The 23,197-nt window shown below is 43.8% G+C and overlaps 1 protein-coding gene across 1 annotated transcript in view; it reads left to right on the top strand.

Annotated features, from left to right (window-relative positions):
* Nucleotides 1-23,197, top strand: part of LOC311119053 (HEAT repeat-containing protein 5B-like) — a gene marked incomplete at both ends in the record, with an annotated part of 64,371 nt that overhangs the window by 4,724 nt on the left and 36,450 nt on the right. Inside the window, 4 exon segments of the mRNA XM_084193807.1 lie at nucleotides 148-270; nucleotides 4,859-5,033; nucleotides 11,486-11,641; nucleotides 13,860-14,110. Coding sequence (XP_084049933.1) covers nucleotides 148-270; nucleotides 4,859-5,033; nucleotides 11,486-11,641; nucleotides 13,860-14,110 — 705 coding nt within the window.

Here is a 23,197-nt window from a genome sequence, read left to right as displayed (position 1 = left end):
TTCAAAATAGGTGATAATGGTGTTATAACCATTCATAATAGGTGATGATGGTGTTATAACCATTCATAATACGGTGATAATGGTGTTATAACCATTCATAATACGGTGATAATGTAATAATGTAACGCTCCTTCTCTCCTTCAATAGGCGTATGTTGTATTCGTGACCACGCTGGGCGGCCAGTGGCTGGAGCGGAACTTTGCCACCTTCCTGTCTCATGTTCTGGACCTGGTCAGCCACCCACGGGCCACCCAGACACACGTGGAGGCGGTGAGTAGCGTTATGCTGTCCATGCTAGGGAAGTTAGCATTGTGTCAGCAATAGTTATGCTGTCCATGCTAGGGAAGTTAGCATTGTGTCAGCAATAGTTATGCTAGCCATGCTAGGGAAGTTAGCATTGTGTCAGCAATAGTTATGCTAGCCATGCTAGGGAAGTTAGCATTGTGTCAGCAATAGTTATGCTAGGAAAGTTAGCATTGTGTCAGCAATAGTTATGCTAGGAAAGTTAGCATTGTGTCAGCAATAGTTATGCTGTCCATGCTAGGGAAGTTAGCATTGTGTCAGCAATACTTATGCTAGCCATGCTATGGGAGCTTTCAACGAAAATCACGGAAGTGGGGTACAGGCCAATATTTCCCCATTGAAAGCAGTTAGGCTAAGGAATAGGGCGGCAGGTAGCTTAGTGGGTAAGAGCGTTGTGCCAGTAACCGAAAGGTCGCTGGTTCTAATCCCCGAGCCAACTAGGTGAAAAATCTGTCGATGTGCCCTTAAGCAAGGCACTTAACCCTAATTGCTCATGTAAGTCGCTCTGGATAAGAGTGTCTGCTAAATGACTCAAATGTAAATGTAAATGAATAATTCAAGCAATAACAACACACAGTTTACTTTTTGGGGTATTATAACTGTAATATAGCTCCGTCCAAATGTCGTGAATGATATATATTAATGTCATAGGCTAGGTTTTTATCCAATTTTGCGACAGGTTATAATGTAAATATTCTAAAATCTGCATAAAACAATATGCATTTTCCTCCCAGAGGTGTGTTTCCATCAAACTGACTTTTTGCAGATAAAAGGCTGTGTGATGACGTAGTGCACATTAAAAATTCATTTTACTGTTAATTTCTCATGTACCTAATGAGAAACACAAGTTAAATGGGTTTCCATCACATTTTCAACTCTACTGATGGTTTTGTCAGAATAGTTTTTGCGTTATATAGCGACTATGCCTCCTCTGGTCTTGACACGTGCACTCTAGCCAACAGCTGGCAGATACAGTGCGGGTAGACTATCTACATGATGAGATTATTATGGATAAGAGAGAGAATATTTGTATTTGTCAAACGGCAGTCGAGCATCGATCATCATGTCACCAGAATAAGACCCTTGATATTTATTGGAAAGGAGCATCAAGCTCATCACCGTGCCCTTTCACCACCCTGTGAAGTTCATCATAACTTATTTCATCTGTAGCCTGATAAACTGCATGGTTTCCCCAGTCCTAGTGGGAGGACCACACAACATGTCATCGCGTGACTCCAAGTATACTTCAATATGATGGTTATTATATCAATATTTGCGCATAAAGGCATTTCAACCACCAGTTCTCGCACAATTAATTTTACCAACACGAAAAGATCCCACCATGTCGAACGAACAAGTTGTATGTTGGCATTCATAAAATTGTTCCGGCATTTGTTTCCATCAGCCTGGTTGTGACGCGTCAGGTGATTCATCCGCATGAAATGATTGGATGGAAACGACCTTGTAGTCACCAGTCAACTCCATTATACTGAAATGTTACTTCAACTATGCTACCAGTCTTTCTTAATGAGTGTTAACAAAAAGGTATATGATAATGAACATTTACATTTGAGTCGTTTAGCAGACGCTCTTATCCAGAGCGACTTACAGTTAGTGAGTGCATACATTATTTTATTTTTCATACTGGCCCCCCGTGGCAATCGAACCCACAACCCTGGCGTTGCAAACGCCATGCCCTACCAACTGAACTATCTCCCTGCCGGCCATTCCCTCCCCTACACTGGACGACTCTGGACCAATTGTGCGCCGCCCCATGGGTCTCCTGGTCGCGGCCGGCTACGACAGAGCCTGGATTCGAACCAGGATCTCTAGTGGCACAGCTAGCACTGCGATGCAGCGCCTTAGACCACTGCGCCACTCTTACTGCCTACCACGTCAGCTGATACACGTTGCCTCTGATTGAGAACCACACTGGCCAACATAGAACTAGAAAACTAGAACAAAAAACAAATGAAAACTCACACCCTGGCTCAACATACTAGAGTCCCCAGAGCCAGGGTGTGACAGTACCCCCCCCCCAAAGGCGCGGACTCCGGCCACGCCAACCAAACACCACAGGGGAGGGACCGGGTGGGCACTCCGCCTTGGCGGCGGATCCGGCTCCGGGCATGACTCCCACTCCCTCTCTAATCCCCCAAAGTACCCCTGGTCCGGTCTGGCCCTGCTGACCGGAGCTGGACTGAACACCGGTGGAGCGGATTGCTCTAGCTCCGGCGTGAAGCAGCTGACCCGTGCCGAACCAGGCACCGGTGGAACAGGCACGGGCTGTGCCGAACTGACGACGCACACCACTGGCTTGGTGTGGGGAGCAGGAACGGGCCGAGCCGGGCTGACGAAACGCACCCCTGACTTGGTGCGGGGAGCAGGAGCGGGCCGGACCGGGCTGACGACGCGCACCACTGACTTGGTGCGGGGAGCAGGAACGGGCCGAGCCGGGCTGACGAAGCGCACCACTGACTTGGTGCGGGGAGCAGGAACGGGCCGAGCCGGGCTGACGACGCGCACCACTGACTTGGTGCGTGGAGCAGGAACAGGCCGGGCCGGACTGACGACGCACACCACTGGCTTGGTGCGGGGAGCAGGAGCGGGCCGGACCGGGCTGACGAAGCGCACCACTGACTTGGTGCGTGGAGCAGGAACAGGCCGGGCCGGGCTGACGACGCACACCACACGCTCGATGCGAGGAACAGGAACAGGCCGGACCGTACTGGGGACACACACCACTGGCCCTACGCAGGGATCAGGAACGGGCCGGACCGGACTGGTAACACACCCCAGTACCTCTCGCCGTGCCTCTACACTTTCCCTCTCCTCTGTGACCAGTGGCCCCCTTAACCTGGCGGCCTCCTCTGCAAACCCGCTGGACCGCTCTATAGCGGCCTCCTGCTGCCCCGTCGTCCACGGCGTGAGCCCCCCTCCTAAAACATTTCTGGGGGTCTCTCCTCCCCGTGGGCCAGGCCCAGTCGAGGTTGATGTCCTTTAGCGATACCTCTGGCGCTGGCTCCTGGACACGCTGCTTGGTCCAGTGTTGGTGGGATCTTCTGTCACGTACGTCGGGTACAGAGGACCAAGGCGCAGCGTGGAAGGTGAACATATTTTATTAAATAATGATAACACGAACAAAAAAACAACAAACGATAACGTGACGTCCTCGGTCTAACACAAACCACACTGGAACAAGATCCCACAAACACTGTGGGAAAACTGGCTGCTTAAGTATGGTTCCCAATCAGAGACAACAAGCAACAGCTGATACACGTTGCCTCTGATTGAGAACCACACTGGCCAACATAGAACTAGAAAACTAGAACAAAAAACAAATGAAAACTCACACCCTGGCTCAACATACTAGAGTCCCCAGAGCCAGGGTGTGACACGTACCCCAGAACGACCCACGTGACCACAGTAAAACGTCACTCCGTGTTAAGGTATTTTGTCAACAATTCTTATGCTAGACAAGGCTAAAGAAGTTAGAATTCTGTCAACAATAGTTAAGCTAGCCAAGGCTAAGGAAGTTAGCATTGTGTCAACAAAAGTTAGCTAATGATTCCTGCCTGTCATTCTTATAGAGGTGCTAGCTGCTAAATGATAGCATCCTAGACCCTACATGCAGTCCAAGCTAACGTGTGGTTACTGTAAAGCACTTTGTGACAACTGATGACAAAATGGATTGATTGGTTTCAGGTGTTCTCTCCAGGTGTGTGTGTGTGTGTGTTAACAGGTGTTCTCTCCAGGTGTGTGTGTGTGTGTGTTATCAGGTGTTCTCTCCAGGTGTGTGTGTGTGTGTGTTAACAGGTGTTCTCTCCAGGTGTGTGTGTGTGTGTGTTATCAGGTGTTCTCTCCAGGTGTGTGTGTGTGTGTGTGTGTGTGTGTTAACAGGTGTTCTCTCCATGTGTGTGTGTGTGTTAACAGGTGTTCTCTCCAGGTGTGTGTGTGTGTGTGTGTGTGTTAACAGGTGTACTCTCCAGGTGTGTGTGTGTGTGTGTGTGTTAACAGGTGTTCTCTCCATGTGTGTGTGTGTGTGTGTGTGTGTTAACAGGTGTTCTCTCCAGGTGTGTGTGTGTGTGTGTGTTATCAGGTGTTCTCTCCAGGTGTGTGTGTGTGTTATCAGGTGTTCTCTCCAGGTGTGTGTGTGTGTGTGTGTGTGTTATCAGGTGTTCTCTCCAGGTGTGTGTGTGTGTGTTAACAGGTGTTCTCTCCAGGTGTGTGTGTGTGTGTGTGTGTGTGTTAACAGGTGTTCTCTCCAGGTGTGTGTGTGTGTGTGTTATCAGGTGTTCTCTCCAGGTGTGTGTGTGTGTGTTAACAGGTGTACTCTCCATGTGTGTGTGTGTGTTAGTGTTAACAGGTGTTCTCTCCATGTGTGTGTGTGTGTGTTAACAGGTGTTCTCTCCAGGTGTGTGTGTGTGTTAACAGGTGTTCTCTCCAGGTGTGTGTGTGTGTGTGTGTGTGTGTGTGTGTGTTATCAGGTGTACTCTCCAGGTGTGTGTGTGTGTGTGTGTTAACAGGTGTTCTCTCCACGTGTGTGTGTTAACAGGTGTACTCCCGTCGCTGTGTGTCGTTCATGCTGCGGTCCACCCTGGGTGGGCTGCTCGGGGAGAAGGCCCAGATCGCTGCAGGGAAAGACATCTGCCAGGCTATCAGTAAACAGATGAGGGCTGTGGGTAAGGAGATAGATGGGGGGGAAATATCACGGTTCAGAGCTTTACAGAGTAAGTACACATCCACTCAATTATTATTATTGTTATTGCATTTTTATTTCTCATAATTTTAAGATATACTTAATCATTTATAATTTGTTTAATTTGATCATCATTTCTCATGATTTACTTTAGTCTTTGTCTTTCTTGTTTTATCATGGTATTTTAAAACCCCAACTTCAACTTAGGTCGAATCTCCCTTTGACATCAACGACATGGATGCATGACTAAGTGGAAGTTGGGGTTGGCCAACACACAAGTCTTTTTTTCATCTCTCATTTTGGAGTGGGTGTGCTTGTGTTGCGTGGGCTTTTCACCTGCTCTGTTCTGCTCTGCTCATCCTCCGACTCCACTGGTCTAGCTCTTTCACCTGTTCTCTCTCTCTCTTCTCTTCTCTTCTCTTTCTCTCTCTCCTCTTTCATCTGTTTGCTCTCTCTCTCTCTCTCTCTCTCTCTCTCTCTCTCTCTCTCTCTCCTCTTTCACCTGTTCTCTCTCTCTCTCTCTCTCTCTTCTCTTTCACCTGTTCTCTCTCTCTCTTCTCTTCTCTTCTCTTTCTCTCTCTCCTCTTTCATCTGTTTGCTCTCTCTCTCTCTCTCCTCTTTCACCTGTTCTCTCTCTCTCTCTCTCTTCTCTTTCACCTGTTCTCTCTCTCCTCTTCTCTTCTCTTCTCTTCTCTTTCTCTCTCTCTCTCTCTCTGTCTGTCTGTCTGTCTGTCTCTCTCTGTCTGTCTGTCTGCCTGTCTGTCTGTCTGTCTGTCTGTCTGTCTGTCTGTCTGTCTGTCTCTGTCTCTGTCTCTGTCTCTGTCTCTGTCTCTGTCTCTGTCTCTGTCTCTGTCTCTGTCTCTGTCTCTCTCTCTCTCTCTCCTCTTTCACCTGTTCTCTCTCTCTCTCTCTCTCTCTCTCTCTCTCTCTCTCTCTCTCCTCTTTCACCTGTTCTCTCTCTCTCTCTCTCTCTCTCTCTTCTCTTTCACCTGTTCTCTCTCTCCTCTTCTCTTTCTCTCTCTCGCTCTCTCCTCTTTCACCTGTTCTCTCTCTCTCTCTCTCTCTCTCTCCTCTCTCTCTCCTCTCTTTCACCTGTTCTCTCTCTCTGTCTCTCTCTCTCTCTCTGTCTCTCTCTCTGTCTCTGTCTCTGTCTCTCTCTCTCTCTCTCTCTCTCTCTCTCTCTGTCTCTGTCTCTGTCTCTGTCTCTGTCTCTGTCTCTGTCTCTGTCTCTGTCTCTCTCTCTCTCTCTCTGTCTCTCTCGCTCTCTCTCTCTCTCTCTCTCCTCTTTCACCTGTTCTCTCTCTCACCCTCTCACCTGTTATTTTTCTCCTCTCAGCTCTTACCTCTGCTCGGAGGCACAGTTCTGCTGGTATTGACCTTTTCTTACATCATACTAGCCTCCACACCAGCCGTTCTAGGGCCGATGCGTCCCAAATGGCACCTAATCTTCTATATAGAGCACTACTTTTGACTGGAGCCCTATGGGTCCTGGTCAAAGGTAGTACACTATAATAGGGAATAGGGTGCCATTTTGGATGCTTCGTAGGTTTCTCCAGAATGAGACTTAACATCCTACTGCTATACAGATATTAGATCCATTAATGCCAGACTCCATAAGTCTCATTTATGTTATGAAATATCAAACTGTCGGAGCGACAAAACAAACCCAGGCCAGACATCATGTAAACAAACCCAGGCCAGACATCATGTAAACAAACCCAGGCCAGACATCATGTAAACAAACCCAGGCCAGACATCATGTAAACAAACCCAGGCTAGACATCATGTAAACAAACCCAGGCCAGACATAATGTAAACAAACCCAGGCCAGACATAATGTAAACAAACCCAGGCCAGACCTAATGTAAACAAACCCAGGCCAGACATCATGTAAACAAACCCAGGCCAGACATCATGTAAACAAACCCAGGCCAGACCTAATGTAAACAAACCCAAGCCAGACATCATGTAAACAAACCCAGGCCAGACATAATGTAAACAAACCCAGGCCAGACATAATGTAAACAAACCCAGGCCAGACCTAATGTAAACAAACCCAGGCCAGACATCATGTAAACAAACCCAGGCCAGACATCATGTAAACAAACCCAGGCCAGACATCATGTAAACAAACCCAGGCCAGACCTAATGTAAACAAACCCAGGCCAGACATAACGTAAACAAACCCAGGCCAGACATCATGTGAACAAACCCAGGCCAGTCCTAATGTAAACAAACCCAGGTCAGACATCATGTAAACGAACCCAGGCCAGACATAATGTAAACAAACCCAGGCTAGATGTCATAACGTTTTCTGAGTGTTTTCAAGCGGCTGCTGGGCCAGCCTTCCATCAGTCAGTACCAGACAGCTGGGCCAGCCACCCTTCCATCATTCAGTACCAGACAGCTGGGCCACCCTTCCATCATTCAGTACCAGACAGCTGGGCCAGCCACCCTTCCATCATTCAGTACCAGACAGCTGGTTTACCCTTCCATCATTCAGTAGACAGCTGGGCCAGCCACCCTTCCATCATTCAGTACCAGACAGCTGGGCCAGCCACCCTTCCATCATTCAGTACCAGACAGCTGGGCCGCCCTTCCATCAGTCAGTACCAGACAGCTGGGCCAGCCTTCCATCATTCAGTACCAGACAGCTGGTGTTCTCGTTTGCTTGTAGCCTACAACAAGCATGCAGGTTCCTCTACTGTATAAACATTACAGTTTACAAGTGGAGTCCGATATGAACGTGACAGCAGTAAAGGCCGCCTACTGCGGTGCAACGGTAGCGCCGTTATCCGCTTCATCTCTTGCAGTGCAAACACTTGCCTGGAAAAGTCAGCCCTTACCAACTATAGGGTTGAATAAATTCACCGTCAAAAGGTTGCAATGGTAAACTCCACATCCAAGAGGAAAACATTTAGCCAGCTAGCAACTCCAGCAAAGTTTGCAAGTGCATAAACGTTTATTTGGCTGTAGGCTAATCCCACCACCGGTAGGCTATGCACATGTTCAAGCAATGCAGGTGTGGATCTATTTGTTTGCTAGCCAGCTAAATAAGCTAGCTTCACTTACCAGTAGAAAGAGCTGGCTTTCGTGGTTATTATCCATAGTGTCCAGCATGCTGCTGGCACTGTTCGTGCTGACTGAAGTATGGTCCAACTAGCAAGTGTTGCACTAATAAAAATATTCTCAATCCATTGCTGAATGAAAATCACCCACAATTCCAGATTTCATTCAGAAGCTCAAGCTAGCAACATCAAAGCAACTTTGTATCGACGGACCCAGCAGTGTTTTCAAATCTGTGCTCCTGTCAGCTGTCACACACACAGGCAGACCCACAGACAGACTGACAGCCAGGAGCCAATATTATTAACCGTTGTTACAAATGAAATTGTATTTGTCACATGCCCTTAGCCAACAATGCAGTTTTTAAGAAAAATAAGAGTTAAGAAAATATTTACTAAATAAAATATATTTAAAAAAAAAAGTTACACACTAAAATAACATTAACGAGGCTATATACAGGGGGTACCGGTACCGAGTCAATGTGCGGGGGTACAGGTTAGTCAAGGTAGTTTGTACATGTAGGTAGGGGTAAAGTGACTATGCAAAGATAATGTAATGTAAATAGTCTGGGTGGCCATTTGATTAATTGTTCAGCAGTCTTATGGCTTGTTGGTAGAAGCTGTTAAAGAGCCTTTTGGACCTAGACTTGGCGCTCCGGTACCGCTTGCCGTGTGGTAGCAGAGAGAACAGTCTATGACTTGGGTGACTGGAGTCTTTGACAATTTTTTTGGCCTTCCTCAGACACAGCCTGGTATATAGAGGTCCTGGATAGCAGGAAAGCTCGGCCCCAGTGATGTACTGGGCCTTCCGCACTACCCTCTGTAGTGCCTTGCGGTCAGAGGCCAAGCAGTTGCCATACCAGGTGGTGATGCAACCAGTCAGGATGCTCTCGATGGTGCAGCTGTATAACCTTTTGAGGATCTGAGGACCCATGCCAAATCTTTTCAGTCTCCTTAGCAGGAAAAGGCGCTGTCGTGCCCTCTTCACAACTTTCTTGGTGTGTTTGGACCATGATAGTTTGTTGGTGATGTGGACACCAAGGAACTTGAAACTCTCGACCCGTTCCACTACAGCCCTGTTGATGTTAATGGGTCCGTGTTCGGCCCTCCTTTTCCGTAGTCCACGATCATCTCTTTTGTCTTGCTCACGTTGAGGGAGAGGTTGTCTCTGACCTTCTCCCTGTAGGCTGTCTCATAATTTTTGGTGATCAGGCCTACCACTGTTGTCGCCAGCAAACTTAATGATGGTGTTGGAGTCGTGCTTGGCCACACAGTCGTGGGTGAACAGGGAGTACAGGAGGGGCCCCCGTGTTGAGGATCAGTGTGGCAGATGTGTTGTTACCTACCCTTACCACCTGGGGGCGGCCCGTCAGGAAGTCCAGGATCCAGTTGCAGAGGGAGGTGTTTAGTCCCAGGGTCCTTAGCTTAGTGATGAGCTTTGTGGGCACTATGGTGTTGAACGCTGAGCTGTAGTCAATGAATAGCATTCTCACATAGGTGTTCCTCTTGTCCAGGTGGGAAAGGGCAGTGTGGAGTGCGATTGAGATTGTGTCATCTGTGGATCTGTTGGGGCGGTATGCGTATTGGAGTGGGTCTAGGGTTTCTGGGATGATGGTGTTGATGTGAGCCATGACCATCCTTTCAAAGCACTTCAGGTCTACAGACGTGAGGGCTACGGGTCGGTAGTCATTTAGGCACATGCATTTGTCAGCTAAATCAACTGTGTATATACTGTATCAACTCTCATTGATGAGTCTCATTTTGCATTGAGAGGGCTGTAGTTAGATATGTGTTGATGTGTTGCTGTAGTCGTGGATGGATCAGAGGAGCACATAGAAGTTATTGTCAATAGGGCTATGCGTCATATTTCCCTGGAGAAATCTGACCTGCAATTTATAAACAAAGCCGCTGTACTTATAATTTATTAAAAATAAAAAATGGTATCACTTTGAAGTTATCCAAATGGCAAATTCATCTTTCATCTATACATTTCAAGATATTTTAAACCAGAAATAAATATACATTTTATTTGGGACTGAGTCTGGCATTAATGTACAGTAGATAGGGTAACTTTCCCATAATTCCCTGGTTTTCCAGAAATCCTGGTTGGAGGATTCCGTATTTCCTTCTTATTCACTCGTAGTTCAAGCAATCTTCCAACCAGGATTTCTGGAAAACCAGGGAATTATGGGAAAGTTGCTGAAATTGTGCAACCCTATCAGTTACCATTGCACACTCCCCATAGTGTATTTAACTATACCCTACTAACCCGTAGAAAGATATCACATTGTCTTCTTATAGAGCTGAAAAACGTTACCAATTAACCAATTAACTCACACACTCAGCAGAAGCAAGCCTGTTATCCCCCTGAGGAGCTTTTTAAAAAATCACACATTTTGTCAAACATTATTTGACATATTTTTATCATTTGGTGTGCGAATTACTCCGTCCCATCGTCACAATCACTTTTTCTTTTTACAAAATAACTTCTCCAGATTCTTACTCTGTGATTCCCTCTGAAACCTCCTGTATCGACCGTCTGTATCGACCGTCTGTATCGACCGTCTGTATCGACCGTCTGTATCGACCGTCTGTATCGACCGTCTGTATCGACCGTCTGTATCGACCGTCTGTATCGACCGTCTGTATCGACCGTCTGTATCGACCGTCTGTATCCCTTATGAAGAACTCTACTCTACTTCTCTACCAAACTAACTATATCATAGAAAACATAATCGCTTCCTACTGTGCTCTGAGGGTTTTCATTCATCATTAGGAACCATCTCTAATGAGACTCAAGTCAAGTGAAAGGAGGAAACGATCTATTCGAGACATTTCATTATTCCAGATGTCTTGCACATCTTTGGCTAGCGGAGAGACAATGGCAGATGCCCTATCCAAACTCCCAGCCATGTTTGATGAATGTGGGTTCATTAAAGGTCTTGATGATGATGAATCCTCAGACCTCTGCTGTCTGTCTTAATGCTGATATTCAGTACTGTTAATGCATGATAAAAATACAATTATTACAATATCCCTGTTAACTGTTAGCTAGAGATTCCTGTTAACTGTTAGCTAGAGATTCCCTGTTAACTGTTAGCTAGAGATTCCTGTTAACTGTTAGCTAGCGATTCCTTGAGGTTTATTAAACAATAATACAATAATACAATGGGGCATCTTGACAAAAACTACTTTGGCCCCTCTCTTCCTCTCTCCTCCTCCTTCCCTCTCCTCTCTCCTCCTCCTTCCCTCTCCTCTCTCCTCCTCTCCTCTCTTCCTCTCTCCTCCTCCTTCCCTCACCTCCTTCCCTCTCCTCTCTCCTCCTCCCCTCTCTTCCTCTCTCCTTCTCCTTCCCTCACCTCCTCCTCTCTCCTCCTCCCCTCTCTTCTCCTCCTCCTCCCCCCCCCCCCCTCTCCAGAGGCAGTAGTGAATGATACCAGTGGAGAGAACAAGGCAGGAGCAGCGGATGTGTCAGCCAGTCAACATGTTATGGTCTGTGCCCTCAAAGAGCTGGGCAGCCTGGTGCAGAGTCTCAGTGCCACATCCTCACCGCTCATACAGGAGCCCTCTGTTGGTAGGACATTACACACACCATGCACCATGCAGACACACCATTACACACACCATGCACCATGCAGACACACCATGCACCATGCAGACACACCATGCACCATGCAGACACACCATTACACACACCATGCACCATGCAGACAAGAACACACACACACACACACACACAATCACACACAATCTCACACAATCACACACAATCACACACAATCACACACAGTCACACACAATCACACACAATCACACACAATCACACACAATCACACACAATCACACACAATCTCACACAATCACACACAATCACGTACAATCACACAATCACACACAATGCACAATGCAGACACGAACACACACACACAATCTCACACACACAATCACACACACACACAATCACACACAATGCACGATGCAGACAAACACACCCAGGACCAGCCCAGGACCAGCCCAAAAGGTCCTCGTACACTTTGATAGTGTAATGTGGGGTCCTCACAAGTATACAGTTATAGGGTTCCTCACAAGTATACAGTTATAGGGTTCCTCACAAGTATACAGTTATAGGGTTCCTAACAAGTATACAGTTATAGGGTTCCTAACAAGTATACAGGTATAGGGTTCCTCACAAGTATACAGTTATAGGGTTCCTCACAAGTATACAGTTATAGGGTTCCTAACAAGTATACAGTTATAGGGTTCCTAACAAGTATACAGGTATAGGGTTCCTAACAAGTATACAGTTATAGGGTTCCTCACAAGTATACAGTTATAGGGTTCCTAACAAGTATACAGTTATAGGGTTCCTAACAAGTATACAGTTATAGGGTTCCTAACAAGTATACAGGTATAGGGTTCCTAACAAGTATACAGTTATAGGGTTCCTAACAAGTATACAGGTATAGGGTTCCTAACAAGTATACAGTTATAGGGTTCCTAACAAGTATACAGTTATAGGGTTCCTAACAAGTATACAGTTATAGGGTTCCTCACAAGTATACAGGTATAGGGTTCCTAACAAGTATACAGTTATAGGGTTCCTAACAAGTATACAGTTATAGGGTTCCTAACAAGTATACAGGTATAGGGTTCCTAACAAGTATACAGGTATAGGGTTCCTAACAAGTATACAGGTATAGGGTTCCTAACAAGTATACAGTTATAGGGTTCCTAACAAGTATACAGTTATAGGGTTCCTAACAAGTATACAGTTATAGGGTTCCTAACAAGTATACAGGTATAGGGTTCCTAACAAGTATACAGTTATAGGGTTCCTAACAAGTATACAGTTATAGGGTTCCTAACAAGTATACAGTTATAGGGTTCCTAACAAGTATACAGTTATAGGGTTCCTAACAAGTATACAGTTATAGGGTTCCTAACAAGTATACAGGTATAGGGTTCCTAACAAGTATACAGGTATAGGGTTCCTAACAAGTATACAGTTATAGGGTTCCTAACAAGTATACAGTTATAGGGTTCCTAACAAGTATACAGTTATAGGGTTCCTAACAAGTATACAGTTATAGGGTTCCTAACAAGTATACAGGTATAGGGTTCCTAACAAGTATACAGGTATAGGGTTCCTAACAAGTATACAGGTATAGGGTTCCTAACAAGTATACAGGTATAGGGTTCCTAACAAGTATACAGGTATAGGGTTCCTAACAAGTATACAGTTATAGGGTTCCTAACAAGTATACAGTTATAGGGTTCCTAACAAGTATACAGTTATAGGGTTCCTAACAAGTATACAGTTATAGGGTTCCTAACAAGTATACAGGTATAGGGTTCCTAACAAGTATACAGTTATAGGGTTCCTAACAAGTATACAGTTATAGGGTTCCTAACAAGTATACAGTTATAGGGTTCCTAACAAGTATACAATTATAGGGTTCCTAACAAGTATACAGGTATAGGGTTCCTAACAAGTATACAATTATAGGGTTCCTAACAAGTATACAATTATAGGGTTCCTAACAAGTATACAGGTATAGGGTTCCTAACAAGTATACAATTATAGGGTTCCTAACAAGTATACAGGTATAGGGTTCCTAACAAGTATACAGTTATAGGGTTCCTCACAAGTATAGAGTTATAGGGTTCCTAACAAGTATACAGTTATAGGGTTCCTAACAAGTATACAGTTATAGGGTTCCTAACAAGTATACAGGTATAGGGTTCCTCACAAGTAACACATACACACACTAACCCTGCCCCTGTCTCCTCAGGTCTCCTGGAGACTGTCTCCTCGGTGCTGCTCCACCCCAGCATGGCTGCCCGTCTGGCGGCGGCCTGGTGTTTACGCTGCGTTGCCGTGGCGCTGCCCTATCAGTTGACTCCACTGCTGGAGCGCTGTGCGGAGCGCATCAACAACCTGAAGAGCTCTCCGGAGGCCGTGAGCGGCTACAGCTTCGCCATGGCTGCCCTGCTGGGGGGCGTGCACCAATGTCCTCTAGGGTTACCTCACTCCAAGGGAAAGGTAGGGACCCATTCCCCTTGGTCCAAACCTCTAGGGTTACCACACTCCAAGGGCAAGGTAGGGACCCATTCCCCTTGGTCCAAACCTCTAGGGTTACCACACTCCAAGGGCAAGGTAGGGACCCATTCCCCTTGGTCCAAACCTCTAGGGTTACCACACTCCAAGGGCAAGGTAGGGACCCATTCCCCTTGGTCCAAACCTCTAGGGTTACCACACTCCAAGGGCAAGGTAGGGACCCATTCCCCTTGGTCCAAACCTCTAGGGTTACCACACTCCAAGGGCAAGGTAGGGACCCATTCCCCTTGGTCCAAACCTCTAGGGTTACCACACTCCAAGGGCAAGGTAGGGACCCATTCCCCTTGGTCCAAACCTCTAGGGTTACCACACTCCAAGGGCAAGGTAGGGACCCATTCCCCTTGGTCCAAACCTCTAGGGTTACCACACTCCAAGGGCAAGGTAGGGACCCATTCCCCTTGGTCCAAACCTCTAGGGTTACCACACTCCAAGGGCAAGGTAGGGACCCATTCCCCTTGGTCCAAACCTCTAGGGTTACCACACTCCAAGGGAAAGGTAGGGACCCATTTCCCTTGGTCCAAACCTCTAGGGTTACCACACTCCAAGGGAAAGGTAGGGACCCATTTCCCTTGGTCCAAACCTAGGACCCTAGCAAATCTGTAATACAGAGAACACCGACGGAATCACGGAATCCAGACATTAACACTGAATTCAACAATATAATAACATGTATTGAACTTGAATCAACTAAATGTATTGAACTTAGTAGGGAATCAACTAAATGTATTTAACTTAGTAGGGAATCAACTAAATGTATTGAACTTAGTAGGGAATCAACTAAATGTATTTAACTTAGTAGGGAATCAACTAAATGTATTGAACTTAGTAGGGAATCAACTAAATGTATTGAACTTAGTAGGGAATCAACTAAATGTATTGAACTTAGTAGGGAATCAACTAAATGTATTGAACTTAGTAGGGAATCAACTAAATGTATTGAACTTAGTAGGGAATCAACTAAATGTATTGAACTTAGTAGGGAATCAACTAAATGTATTGAACTTAGTAGGGAATCAACTAAATGTATTGAACTTAGTAGGGAATCAACTAAATGTATTGAACTTCCTGCAACTTTCTGAAGAGGCAAAGATAATGCCTGTCTGTGTGTTTGTGCGGTGCACTGGTGTAAAGTACTTAAGTAAAAATACTTTAAAGTACTACTTAAATCGTTTTTTTGGGGGGTATTTGTACTTTACTTTACTATTTATATTTTTTGACAACTTTTACTTCACTACTACATTAATAAAGAAAATCCCCCCCCCCCCCCCCCCAAAAAGTACTTTTTTCTCCATACATTTTCCCTTTCACCCAAAAGTACTCGTTACATTGTGAATGCTTAGCAGGACAGGATAATGGTCCAATTCACACACTTATCAAGAGAACATCCCTGGTCATCCCTATAGCCTCTGATCTGGTGGACTCACTAAACACACATGCTTCGTTTGTAAATGATGTCTGAGTGTTGGAGTGTGCCCCTGGCTTTCCATAAATAAATAGAAAACAAGACAATTGGGCAGTCTAGTTTGCCTAATATCAGGAATTTGAAATGATTTGTACGTTTACTTTGACGTTTAATACTCTGTGTTTTATCTCTCTGTTCTCCCTAGTCTAGCAGGTGTTATATACTCTGTGTTATATCTCTCTGTTCTCCCTAGTCTAGCAGGTGTTATATACTCTGTGTTATATACTCTGTTCTCCCTAGTCTAGCAGGTGTTATATACTCTGTGTTATATACTCTGTTCTCCCTAGTCTAGCAGGTGTTATATACTCTGTTCTCCCTAGTCTAGCAGGTGTTATATACTCTGTGTTATATACTCTGTTCTCCCTAGTCTAGCAGGTGTTATATACTATGTGTTATATCTCTCTGTTCTCCCTAGTCTAGCAGGTGTTATATACTCTGTGTTATATCTCTCTGTTCTCCCTAGTCTAGCAGGTGTTATATACTCTGTGTTATATACTCTGTTCTCCCTAGTCTAGCAGGTGTTATATACTCTGTGTTATATCTCTCTGTTCTCCCTAGTCTAGCAGGTGTTATATACTCTGTGTTATATACTCTGTTCTCCCTAGTCTAGCAGGTGTTATATACTCTGTGTTATATACTCTGTTCTCCCTAGTCTAGCAGGTGTTATATACTCTGTGTTATATACTCTGTTCTCCCTAGTCTAGCAGGTGTTATATACTCTGTGTTATATACTCTGTTCTCCCTAGTCTAGCAGGTGTTATATACTCTGTAATATCTCTCTGTTCTCCCTAGTCTAGCAGGTGTTATATACTCTGTTCTCCCTAGTCTAGCAGGTGTTATATACTCTGTTATATCTCTCTGTTCTCCCTAGTCTAGCAGGTGTAATATACTCTGTAATATCTCTCTGTTCTCCCTAGTCTAGCAGGTGTTATATACTCTGTGTTATATACTCTGTTCTCCCTAGTCTAGCAGGTGTTATATACTCTGTTCTCCCTAGTCTAGCAGGTGTTATATACTCTGTGTAATATACTATGTTCTCCCTAGTCTAGCAGGTGTTATATCTCTCTGTTCTCCCTAGTCTAGCAGGTGTTATATACTCTGTGTTATATCTCTCTGTTCTCCCTAGTCTAGCAGGTGTTATATACTCTGTGTTAAATCTCTCTGTTCTCCCTAGTCTAGCAGGTGTTATATACTCTGTGTTATATACTCTGTTCTCCCTAGTCTAGCAGGTGTTATATACTCTGTGTTATATCTCTCTGTTCTCCCTAGTCTAGCAGGTGTTATATACTCTGTGTTATATCTCTCTGTTCTCCCTAGTCTAGCAGGTGTTATATACTCTGTGTTATATCTCTCTGTTCTCCCTAGTCTAGCAGGTGTTATATACTCTGTGTTATATACTCTGTTCTCCCTAGTCTAGCAGGTGTTATATACTCTGTAATATCTCTCTGTTCTCCCTAGTCTAGCAGGTGTTATATACTCTGTGTTATATCTCTCTGTTCTCCCTAGTCTAGCAGGTGTTATATACTCTGTGTTATATCTCTCTGTTCTCCCTAGTCTAGCAGGTGTTATATACTCTGTGTTATATACTCTGTTCTCCCTAGTCTAGCAGGTGTTATATACTCTGTAATATCTCTCTGTTCTCCCTAGTCTAGCAGGTGTTATATACTCTGTGTTATATACTCTGTTCTCCCTAGTCTAGCAGGTGTTATATACTCTGTAATATCTCTCTGTTCTCCCTAGTCTAGCAGGTGTTATATACTCTGTAATATCTCCCTGTTCTCCCTAGTCTAGCAGGTGTTATATACTCTGTGTTATATCTCTCTGTTCTCCCTAGTCTAGCAGGTGTTATATACTCTGTATTATATACTCTGTTCTCCCTAGTCTAGCAGGTGTTATATACTCTGTAATATCTCTCTGTTCTCCCTAGTCTAGCAGGTGTTATATACTCTGTGTTATATACTCTGTTCTCCCTAGTCTAGCAGGTGTTATATACTCTGTTATATCTCTCTGTTCTCCCTAGTCTAGCAGGTGTTATATACTCTGTAATATCTCTCTGTTCTCCCTAGTCTAGCAGGTGTTATATACTCTGTGTTATATACTCTGTTCTCCCTAGTCTAGCAGGTGTTATATACTCTGTTCTCCCTAGTCTAGCTGGTGTAATATACTCTGTTCTCCCTAGTCTAGCTGGTGTTATATACTCTGTTCTCCCTAGTCTAGCAGGTGTTATATATTCTGTTCTCCCTAGTCTAGCAGGTGTTATATACTCTGTTCTCCCTAGTCTAGCAGGTGTTATATACTCTGTGTTATATCTCTCTGTTCTCCCTAGTCTAGCAGGTGTTATATACTCTGTGTTATATACTCTGTTCTCCCTAGTCTAGCAGGTGTTATATACTCTGTGTTATATACTCTGTTCTCCCTAGTCTAGCAGGTGTTATATACTATGTGTTATATACTCTGTTCTCCCTAGTCTAGCAGGTGTTATATACTCTGTAATATCTCTCTGTTCTCCCTAGTCTAGCAGGTGTTATATACTCTGTTCTCCCTAGTCTAGCAGGTGTTATATACTCTGTTCTCCCTAGTCTAGCAGGTGTTATATACTCTGTTCTCCCTAGTCTAGCAGGTGTTATATACTCTGTGTTATATACTCTGTTCTCCCTAGTCTAGCAGGTGTTATATACTCTGTTCTCCCTAGTCTAGCAGGTGTTATATACTCTGTGTAATATACTATGTTCTCCCTAGTCTAGCAGGTGTTATATCTCTCTGTTCTCCCTAGTCTAGCAGGTGTTATATACTCTGTGTTATATCTCTCTGTTCTCCCTAGTCTAGCAGGTGTTATATACTCTGTGTTAAATCTCTCTGTTCTCCCTAGTCTAGCAGGTGTTATATACTCTGTGTTATATACTCTGTTCTCCCTAGTCTAGCAGGTGTTATATACTCTGTTCTCCCTAGTCTAGCAGGTGTTATATACTCTGTGTTATATACTCTGTTCTCCCTAGTCTAGCAGGTGTTATATACTATGTGTTATATCTCTCTGTTCTCCCTAGTCTAGCAGGTGTTATATACTCTGTGTTATATCTCTCTGTTCTCCCTAGTCTAGCAGGTGTTATATACTCTGTGTTATATACTCTGTTCTCCCTAGTCTAGCAGGTGTTATATACTCTGTGTTATATACTCTGTTCTCCCTAGTCTAGCAGGTGTTATATACTCTGTGTTATATACTCTGTTCTCCCTAGTCTAGCAGGTGTTATATACTCTGTGTTATATACTCTGTTCTCCCTAGTCTAGCAGGTGTTATATACTCTGTAATATCTCTCTGTTCTCCCTAGTCTAGCAGGTGTTATATACTCTGTTCTCCCTAGTCTAGCAGGTGTTATATACTCTGTTATATCTCTCTGTTCTCCCTAGTCTAGCAGGTGTAATATACTCTGTAATATCTCTCTGTTCTCCCTAGTCTAGCAGGTGTTATATACTCTGTGTTATATACTCTGTTCTCCCTAGTCTAGCAGGTGTTATATACTCTGTTCTCCCTAGTCTAGCAGGTGTTATATACTCTGTGTTATATACTCTGTTCTCCCTAGTCTAGCAGGTGTTATATACTCTGTTCTCCCTAGTCTAGCTGGTGTAATATACTCTGTTCTCCCTAGTCTAGCTGGTGTTATATACTCTGTTCTCCCTAGTCTAGCAGGTGTTATATATTCTGTTCTCCCTAGTCTAGCAGGTGTTATATACTCTGTTCTCCCTAGTCTAGCAGGTGTTATATACTCTGTGTTATATCTCTCTGTTCTCCCTAGTCTAGCAGGTGTTATATACTCTGTGTAATATACTCTGTTCTCCCTAGTCTAGCAGGTGTTATATACTCTGTGTTATATACTCTGTTCTCCCTAGTCTAGCAGGTGTTATATACTCTGTGTTATATACTCTGTTCTCCCTAGTCTAGCAGGTGTTATATACTATGTGTTATATACTCTGTTCTCCCTAGTCTAGCAGGTGTTATATACTCTGTAATATCTCTCTGTTCTCCCTAGTCTAGCAGGTGTTATATACTCTGTTCTCCCTAGTCTAGCAGGTGTTATATACTCTGTTCTCCCTAGTCTAGCAGGTGTTATATACTCTGTTCTCCCTAGTCTAGCAGGTGTTATATACTCTGTGTTATATACTCTGTTCTCCCTAGTCTAGCAGGTGTTATATACTCTGTTCTCCCTAGTCTAGCAGGTGTTATATACTCTGTGTAATATACTATGTTCTCCCTAGTCTAGCAGGTGTTATATCTCTCTGTTCTCCCTAGTCTAGCAGGTGTTATATACTCTGTGTTATATCTCTCTGTTCTCCCTAGTCTAGCAGGTGTTATATACTCTGTGTTAAATCTCTCTGTTCTCCCTAGTCTAGCAGGTGTTATATACTCTGTGTTATATACTCTGTTCTCCCTAGTCTAGCAGGTGTTATATACTCTGTTCTCCCTAGTCTAGCAGGTGTTATATACTCTGTGTTATATACTCTGTTCTCCCTAGTCTAGCAGGTGTTATATACTATGTGTTATATCTCTCTGTTCTCCCTAGTCTAGCAGGTGTTATATACTCTGTGTTATATCTCTCTGTTCTCCCTAGTCTAGCAGGTGTTATATACTCTGTGTTATATACTCTGTTCTCCCTAGTCTAGCAGGTGTTATATACTCTGTGTTATATACTCTGTTCTCCCTAGTCTAGCAGGTGTTATATACTCTGTGTTATATACTCTGTTCTCCCTAGTCTAGCAGGTGTTATATACTCTGTGTTATATACTCTGTTCTCCCTAGTCTAGCAGGTGTTATATACTCTGTAATATCTCTCTGTTCTCCCTAGTCTAGCAGGTGTTATATACTCTGTTCTCCCTAGTCTAGCAGGTGTTATATACTCTGTTATATCTCTCTGTTCTCCCTAGTCTAGCAGGTGTAATATACTCTGTAATATCTCTCTGTTCTCCCTAGTCTAGCAGGTGTTATATACTCTGTGTTATATACTCTGTTCTCCCTAGTCTAGCAGGTGTTATATACTCTGTTCTCCCTAGTCTAGCAGGTGTTATATACTCTGTGTAATATACTATGTTCTCCCTAGTCTAGCAGGTGTTATATCTCTCTGTTCTCCCTAGTCTAGCAGGTGTTATATACTCTGTGTTAAATCTCTCTGTTCTCCCTAGTCTAGCAGGTGTTATATACTATGTGTTATATACTCTGTTCTCCCTAGTCTAGCAGGTGTTATATACTCTGTGTTATATCTCTCTGTTCTCCCTAGTCTAGCAGGTGTTATATACTCTGTGTTATATCTCTCTGTTCTCCCTAGTCTAGCAGGTGTTATATACTATGTGTTATATACTCTGTTCTCCCTAGTCTAGCAGGTGTTATATACTCTGTAATATCTCTCTGTTCTCCCTAGTCTAGCAGGTGTTATATACTCTGTGTTATATCTCTCTGTTCTCCCTAGTCTAGCAGGTGTTATATACTCTGTAATATCTCCCTGTTCTCCCTAGTCTAGCAGGTGTTATATACTCTGTGTTATATCTCTCTGTTCTCCCTAGTCTAGCAGGTGTTATATACTCTGTGTTATATACTCTGTTCTCCCTAGTCTAGCAGGTGTTATATACTCTGTAATATCTCTCTGTTCTCCCTAGTCTAGCAGGTGTTATATACTCTGTGTTATATACTCTGTTCTCCCTAGTCTAGCAGGTGTTATATACTCTGTAATATCTCTCTGTTCTCCCTAGTCTAGCAGGTGTTATATACTCTGTAATATCTCCCTGTTCTCCCTAGTCTAGCAGGTGTTATATAATCTGTGTTATATCTCTCTGTTCTCCCTAGTCTAGCAGGTGTTATATACTCTGTGTTATATACTCTGTTCTCCCTAGTCTAGCAGGTGTTATATACTCTGTAATATCTCTCTGTTCTCCCTAGTCTAGCAGGTGTTATATACTCTGTGTTATATACTCTGTTCTCCCTAGTCTAGCAGGTGTTATATACTCTGTTATATCTCTCTGTTCTCCCTAGTCTAGCAGGTGTTATATACTCTGTAATATCTCTCTGTTCTCCCTAGTCTAGCAGGTGTTATATACTCTGTGTTATATACTCTGTTCTCCCTAGTCTAGCAGGTGTTATATACTATGTTCTCCCTAGTCTAGCTGGTGTAATATACTCTGTTCTCCCTAGTCTAGCTGGTGTTATATACTCTGTTCTCCCTAGTCTAGCAGGTGTTATATATTCTGTTCTCCCTAGTCTAGCAGGTGTTATATACTCTGTTCTCCCTAGTCTAGCAGGTGTTATATACTCTGTGTTATATCTCTCTGTTCTCCCTAGTCTAGCAGGTGTTATATACTCTGTAATATCTCTCTGTTCTCCCTAGTCTAGCAGGTGTTATATACTCTGTGTAATATACTCTGTTCTCCCTAGTCTAGCAGGTGTTATATACTCTGTGTTATATACTCTGTTTTCCCTAGTCTAGCAGGTGTTATATACTCTGTGTTATATACTCTGTTCTCCCTAGTCTAGCAGGTGTTATATACTATGTGTTATATACTCTGTTCTCCCTAGTCTAGCAGGTGTTATATACTATGTAATATCTCTCTGTTCTCCCTAGTCTAGCAGGTGTTATATACTCTGTTCTCCCTAGTCTAGCAGGTGTTATATACTCTGTTCTCCCTAGTCTAGCAGGTGTTATATACTCTGTTCTCCCTAGTCTAGCAGGTGTTATATACTCTGTGTTATATCTCTCTGTTCTCCCTAGTCTAGCAGGTGTTATATACTCTGTGTTATATACTCTGTTCTCCCTAGTCTAGCAGGTGTTATATACTCTGTGTTATATACTCTGTTCTCCCTAGTCTAGCAGGTGTTATATCCTCTGTGTTATATACTCTGTTCTCCCTAGTCTAGCAGGTGTTATATACTCTGTCCTCCCTAGTCTAGCAGGTGTTATATACTCTGTTATATCTCTCTGTTCTCCCTAGTCTAGCAGGTGTAATATACTCTGTAATATCTCTCTGTTCTCCCTAGTCTAGCAGGTGTTATATACTCTGTGTTATATACTCTGTTCTCCCTAGTCTAGCAGGTGTTATATACTCTGTTCTCCCTAGTCTAGCAGGTGTTATATACTCTGTGTTATATACTCTGTTCTCCCTAGTCTAGCAGGTGTTATATACTCTGTTCTCCCTAGTCTAGCTGGTGTAATATACTCTGTTCTCCCTAGTCTAGCTGGTGTTATATACTCTGTTCTCCCTAGTCTAGCAGGTGTTATATATTCTGTTCTCCCTAGTCTAGCAGGTGTTATATACTCTGTTCTCCCTAGTCTAGCAGGTGTTATATACTCTGTGTTATATCTCTCTGTTCTCCCTAGTCTAGCAGGTGTTATATACTCTGTGTAATATACTCTGTTCTCCCTAGTCTAGCAGGTGTTATATACTCTGTGTTATATACTCTGTTCTCCCTAGTCTAGCAGGTGTTATATACTCTGTGTTATATACTCTGTTCTCCCTAGTCTAGCAGGTGTTATATACTATGTGTTATATACTCTGTTCTCCCTAGTCTAGCA

The sequence above is a fragment of the Coregonus lavaretus genome, assembly GCF_964263955.1.
Source record: "Coregonus lavaretus genome assembly, contig: HAP1_SCAFFOLD_3165, whole genome shotgun sequence".
Taxonomy (NCBI): domain Eukaryota; kingdom Metazoa; phylum Chordata; class Actinopteri; order Salmoniformes; family Salmonidae; genus Coregonus; species Coregonus lavaretus.
Note: the sequence above shows the minus strand (reverse complement) of the source record. Positions and strands in the feature narration are given on the sequence as shown.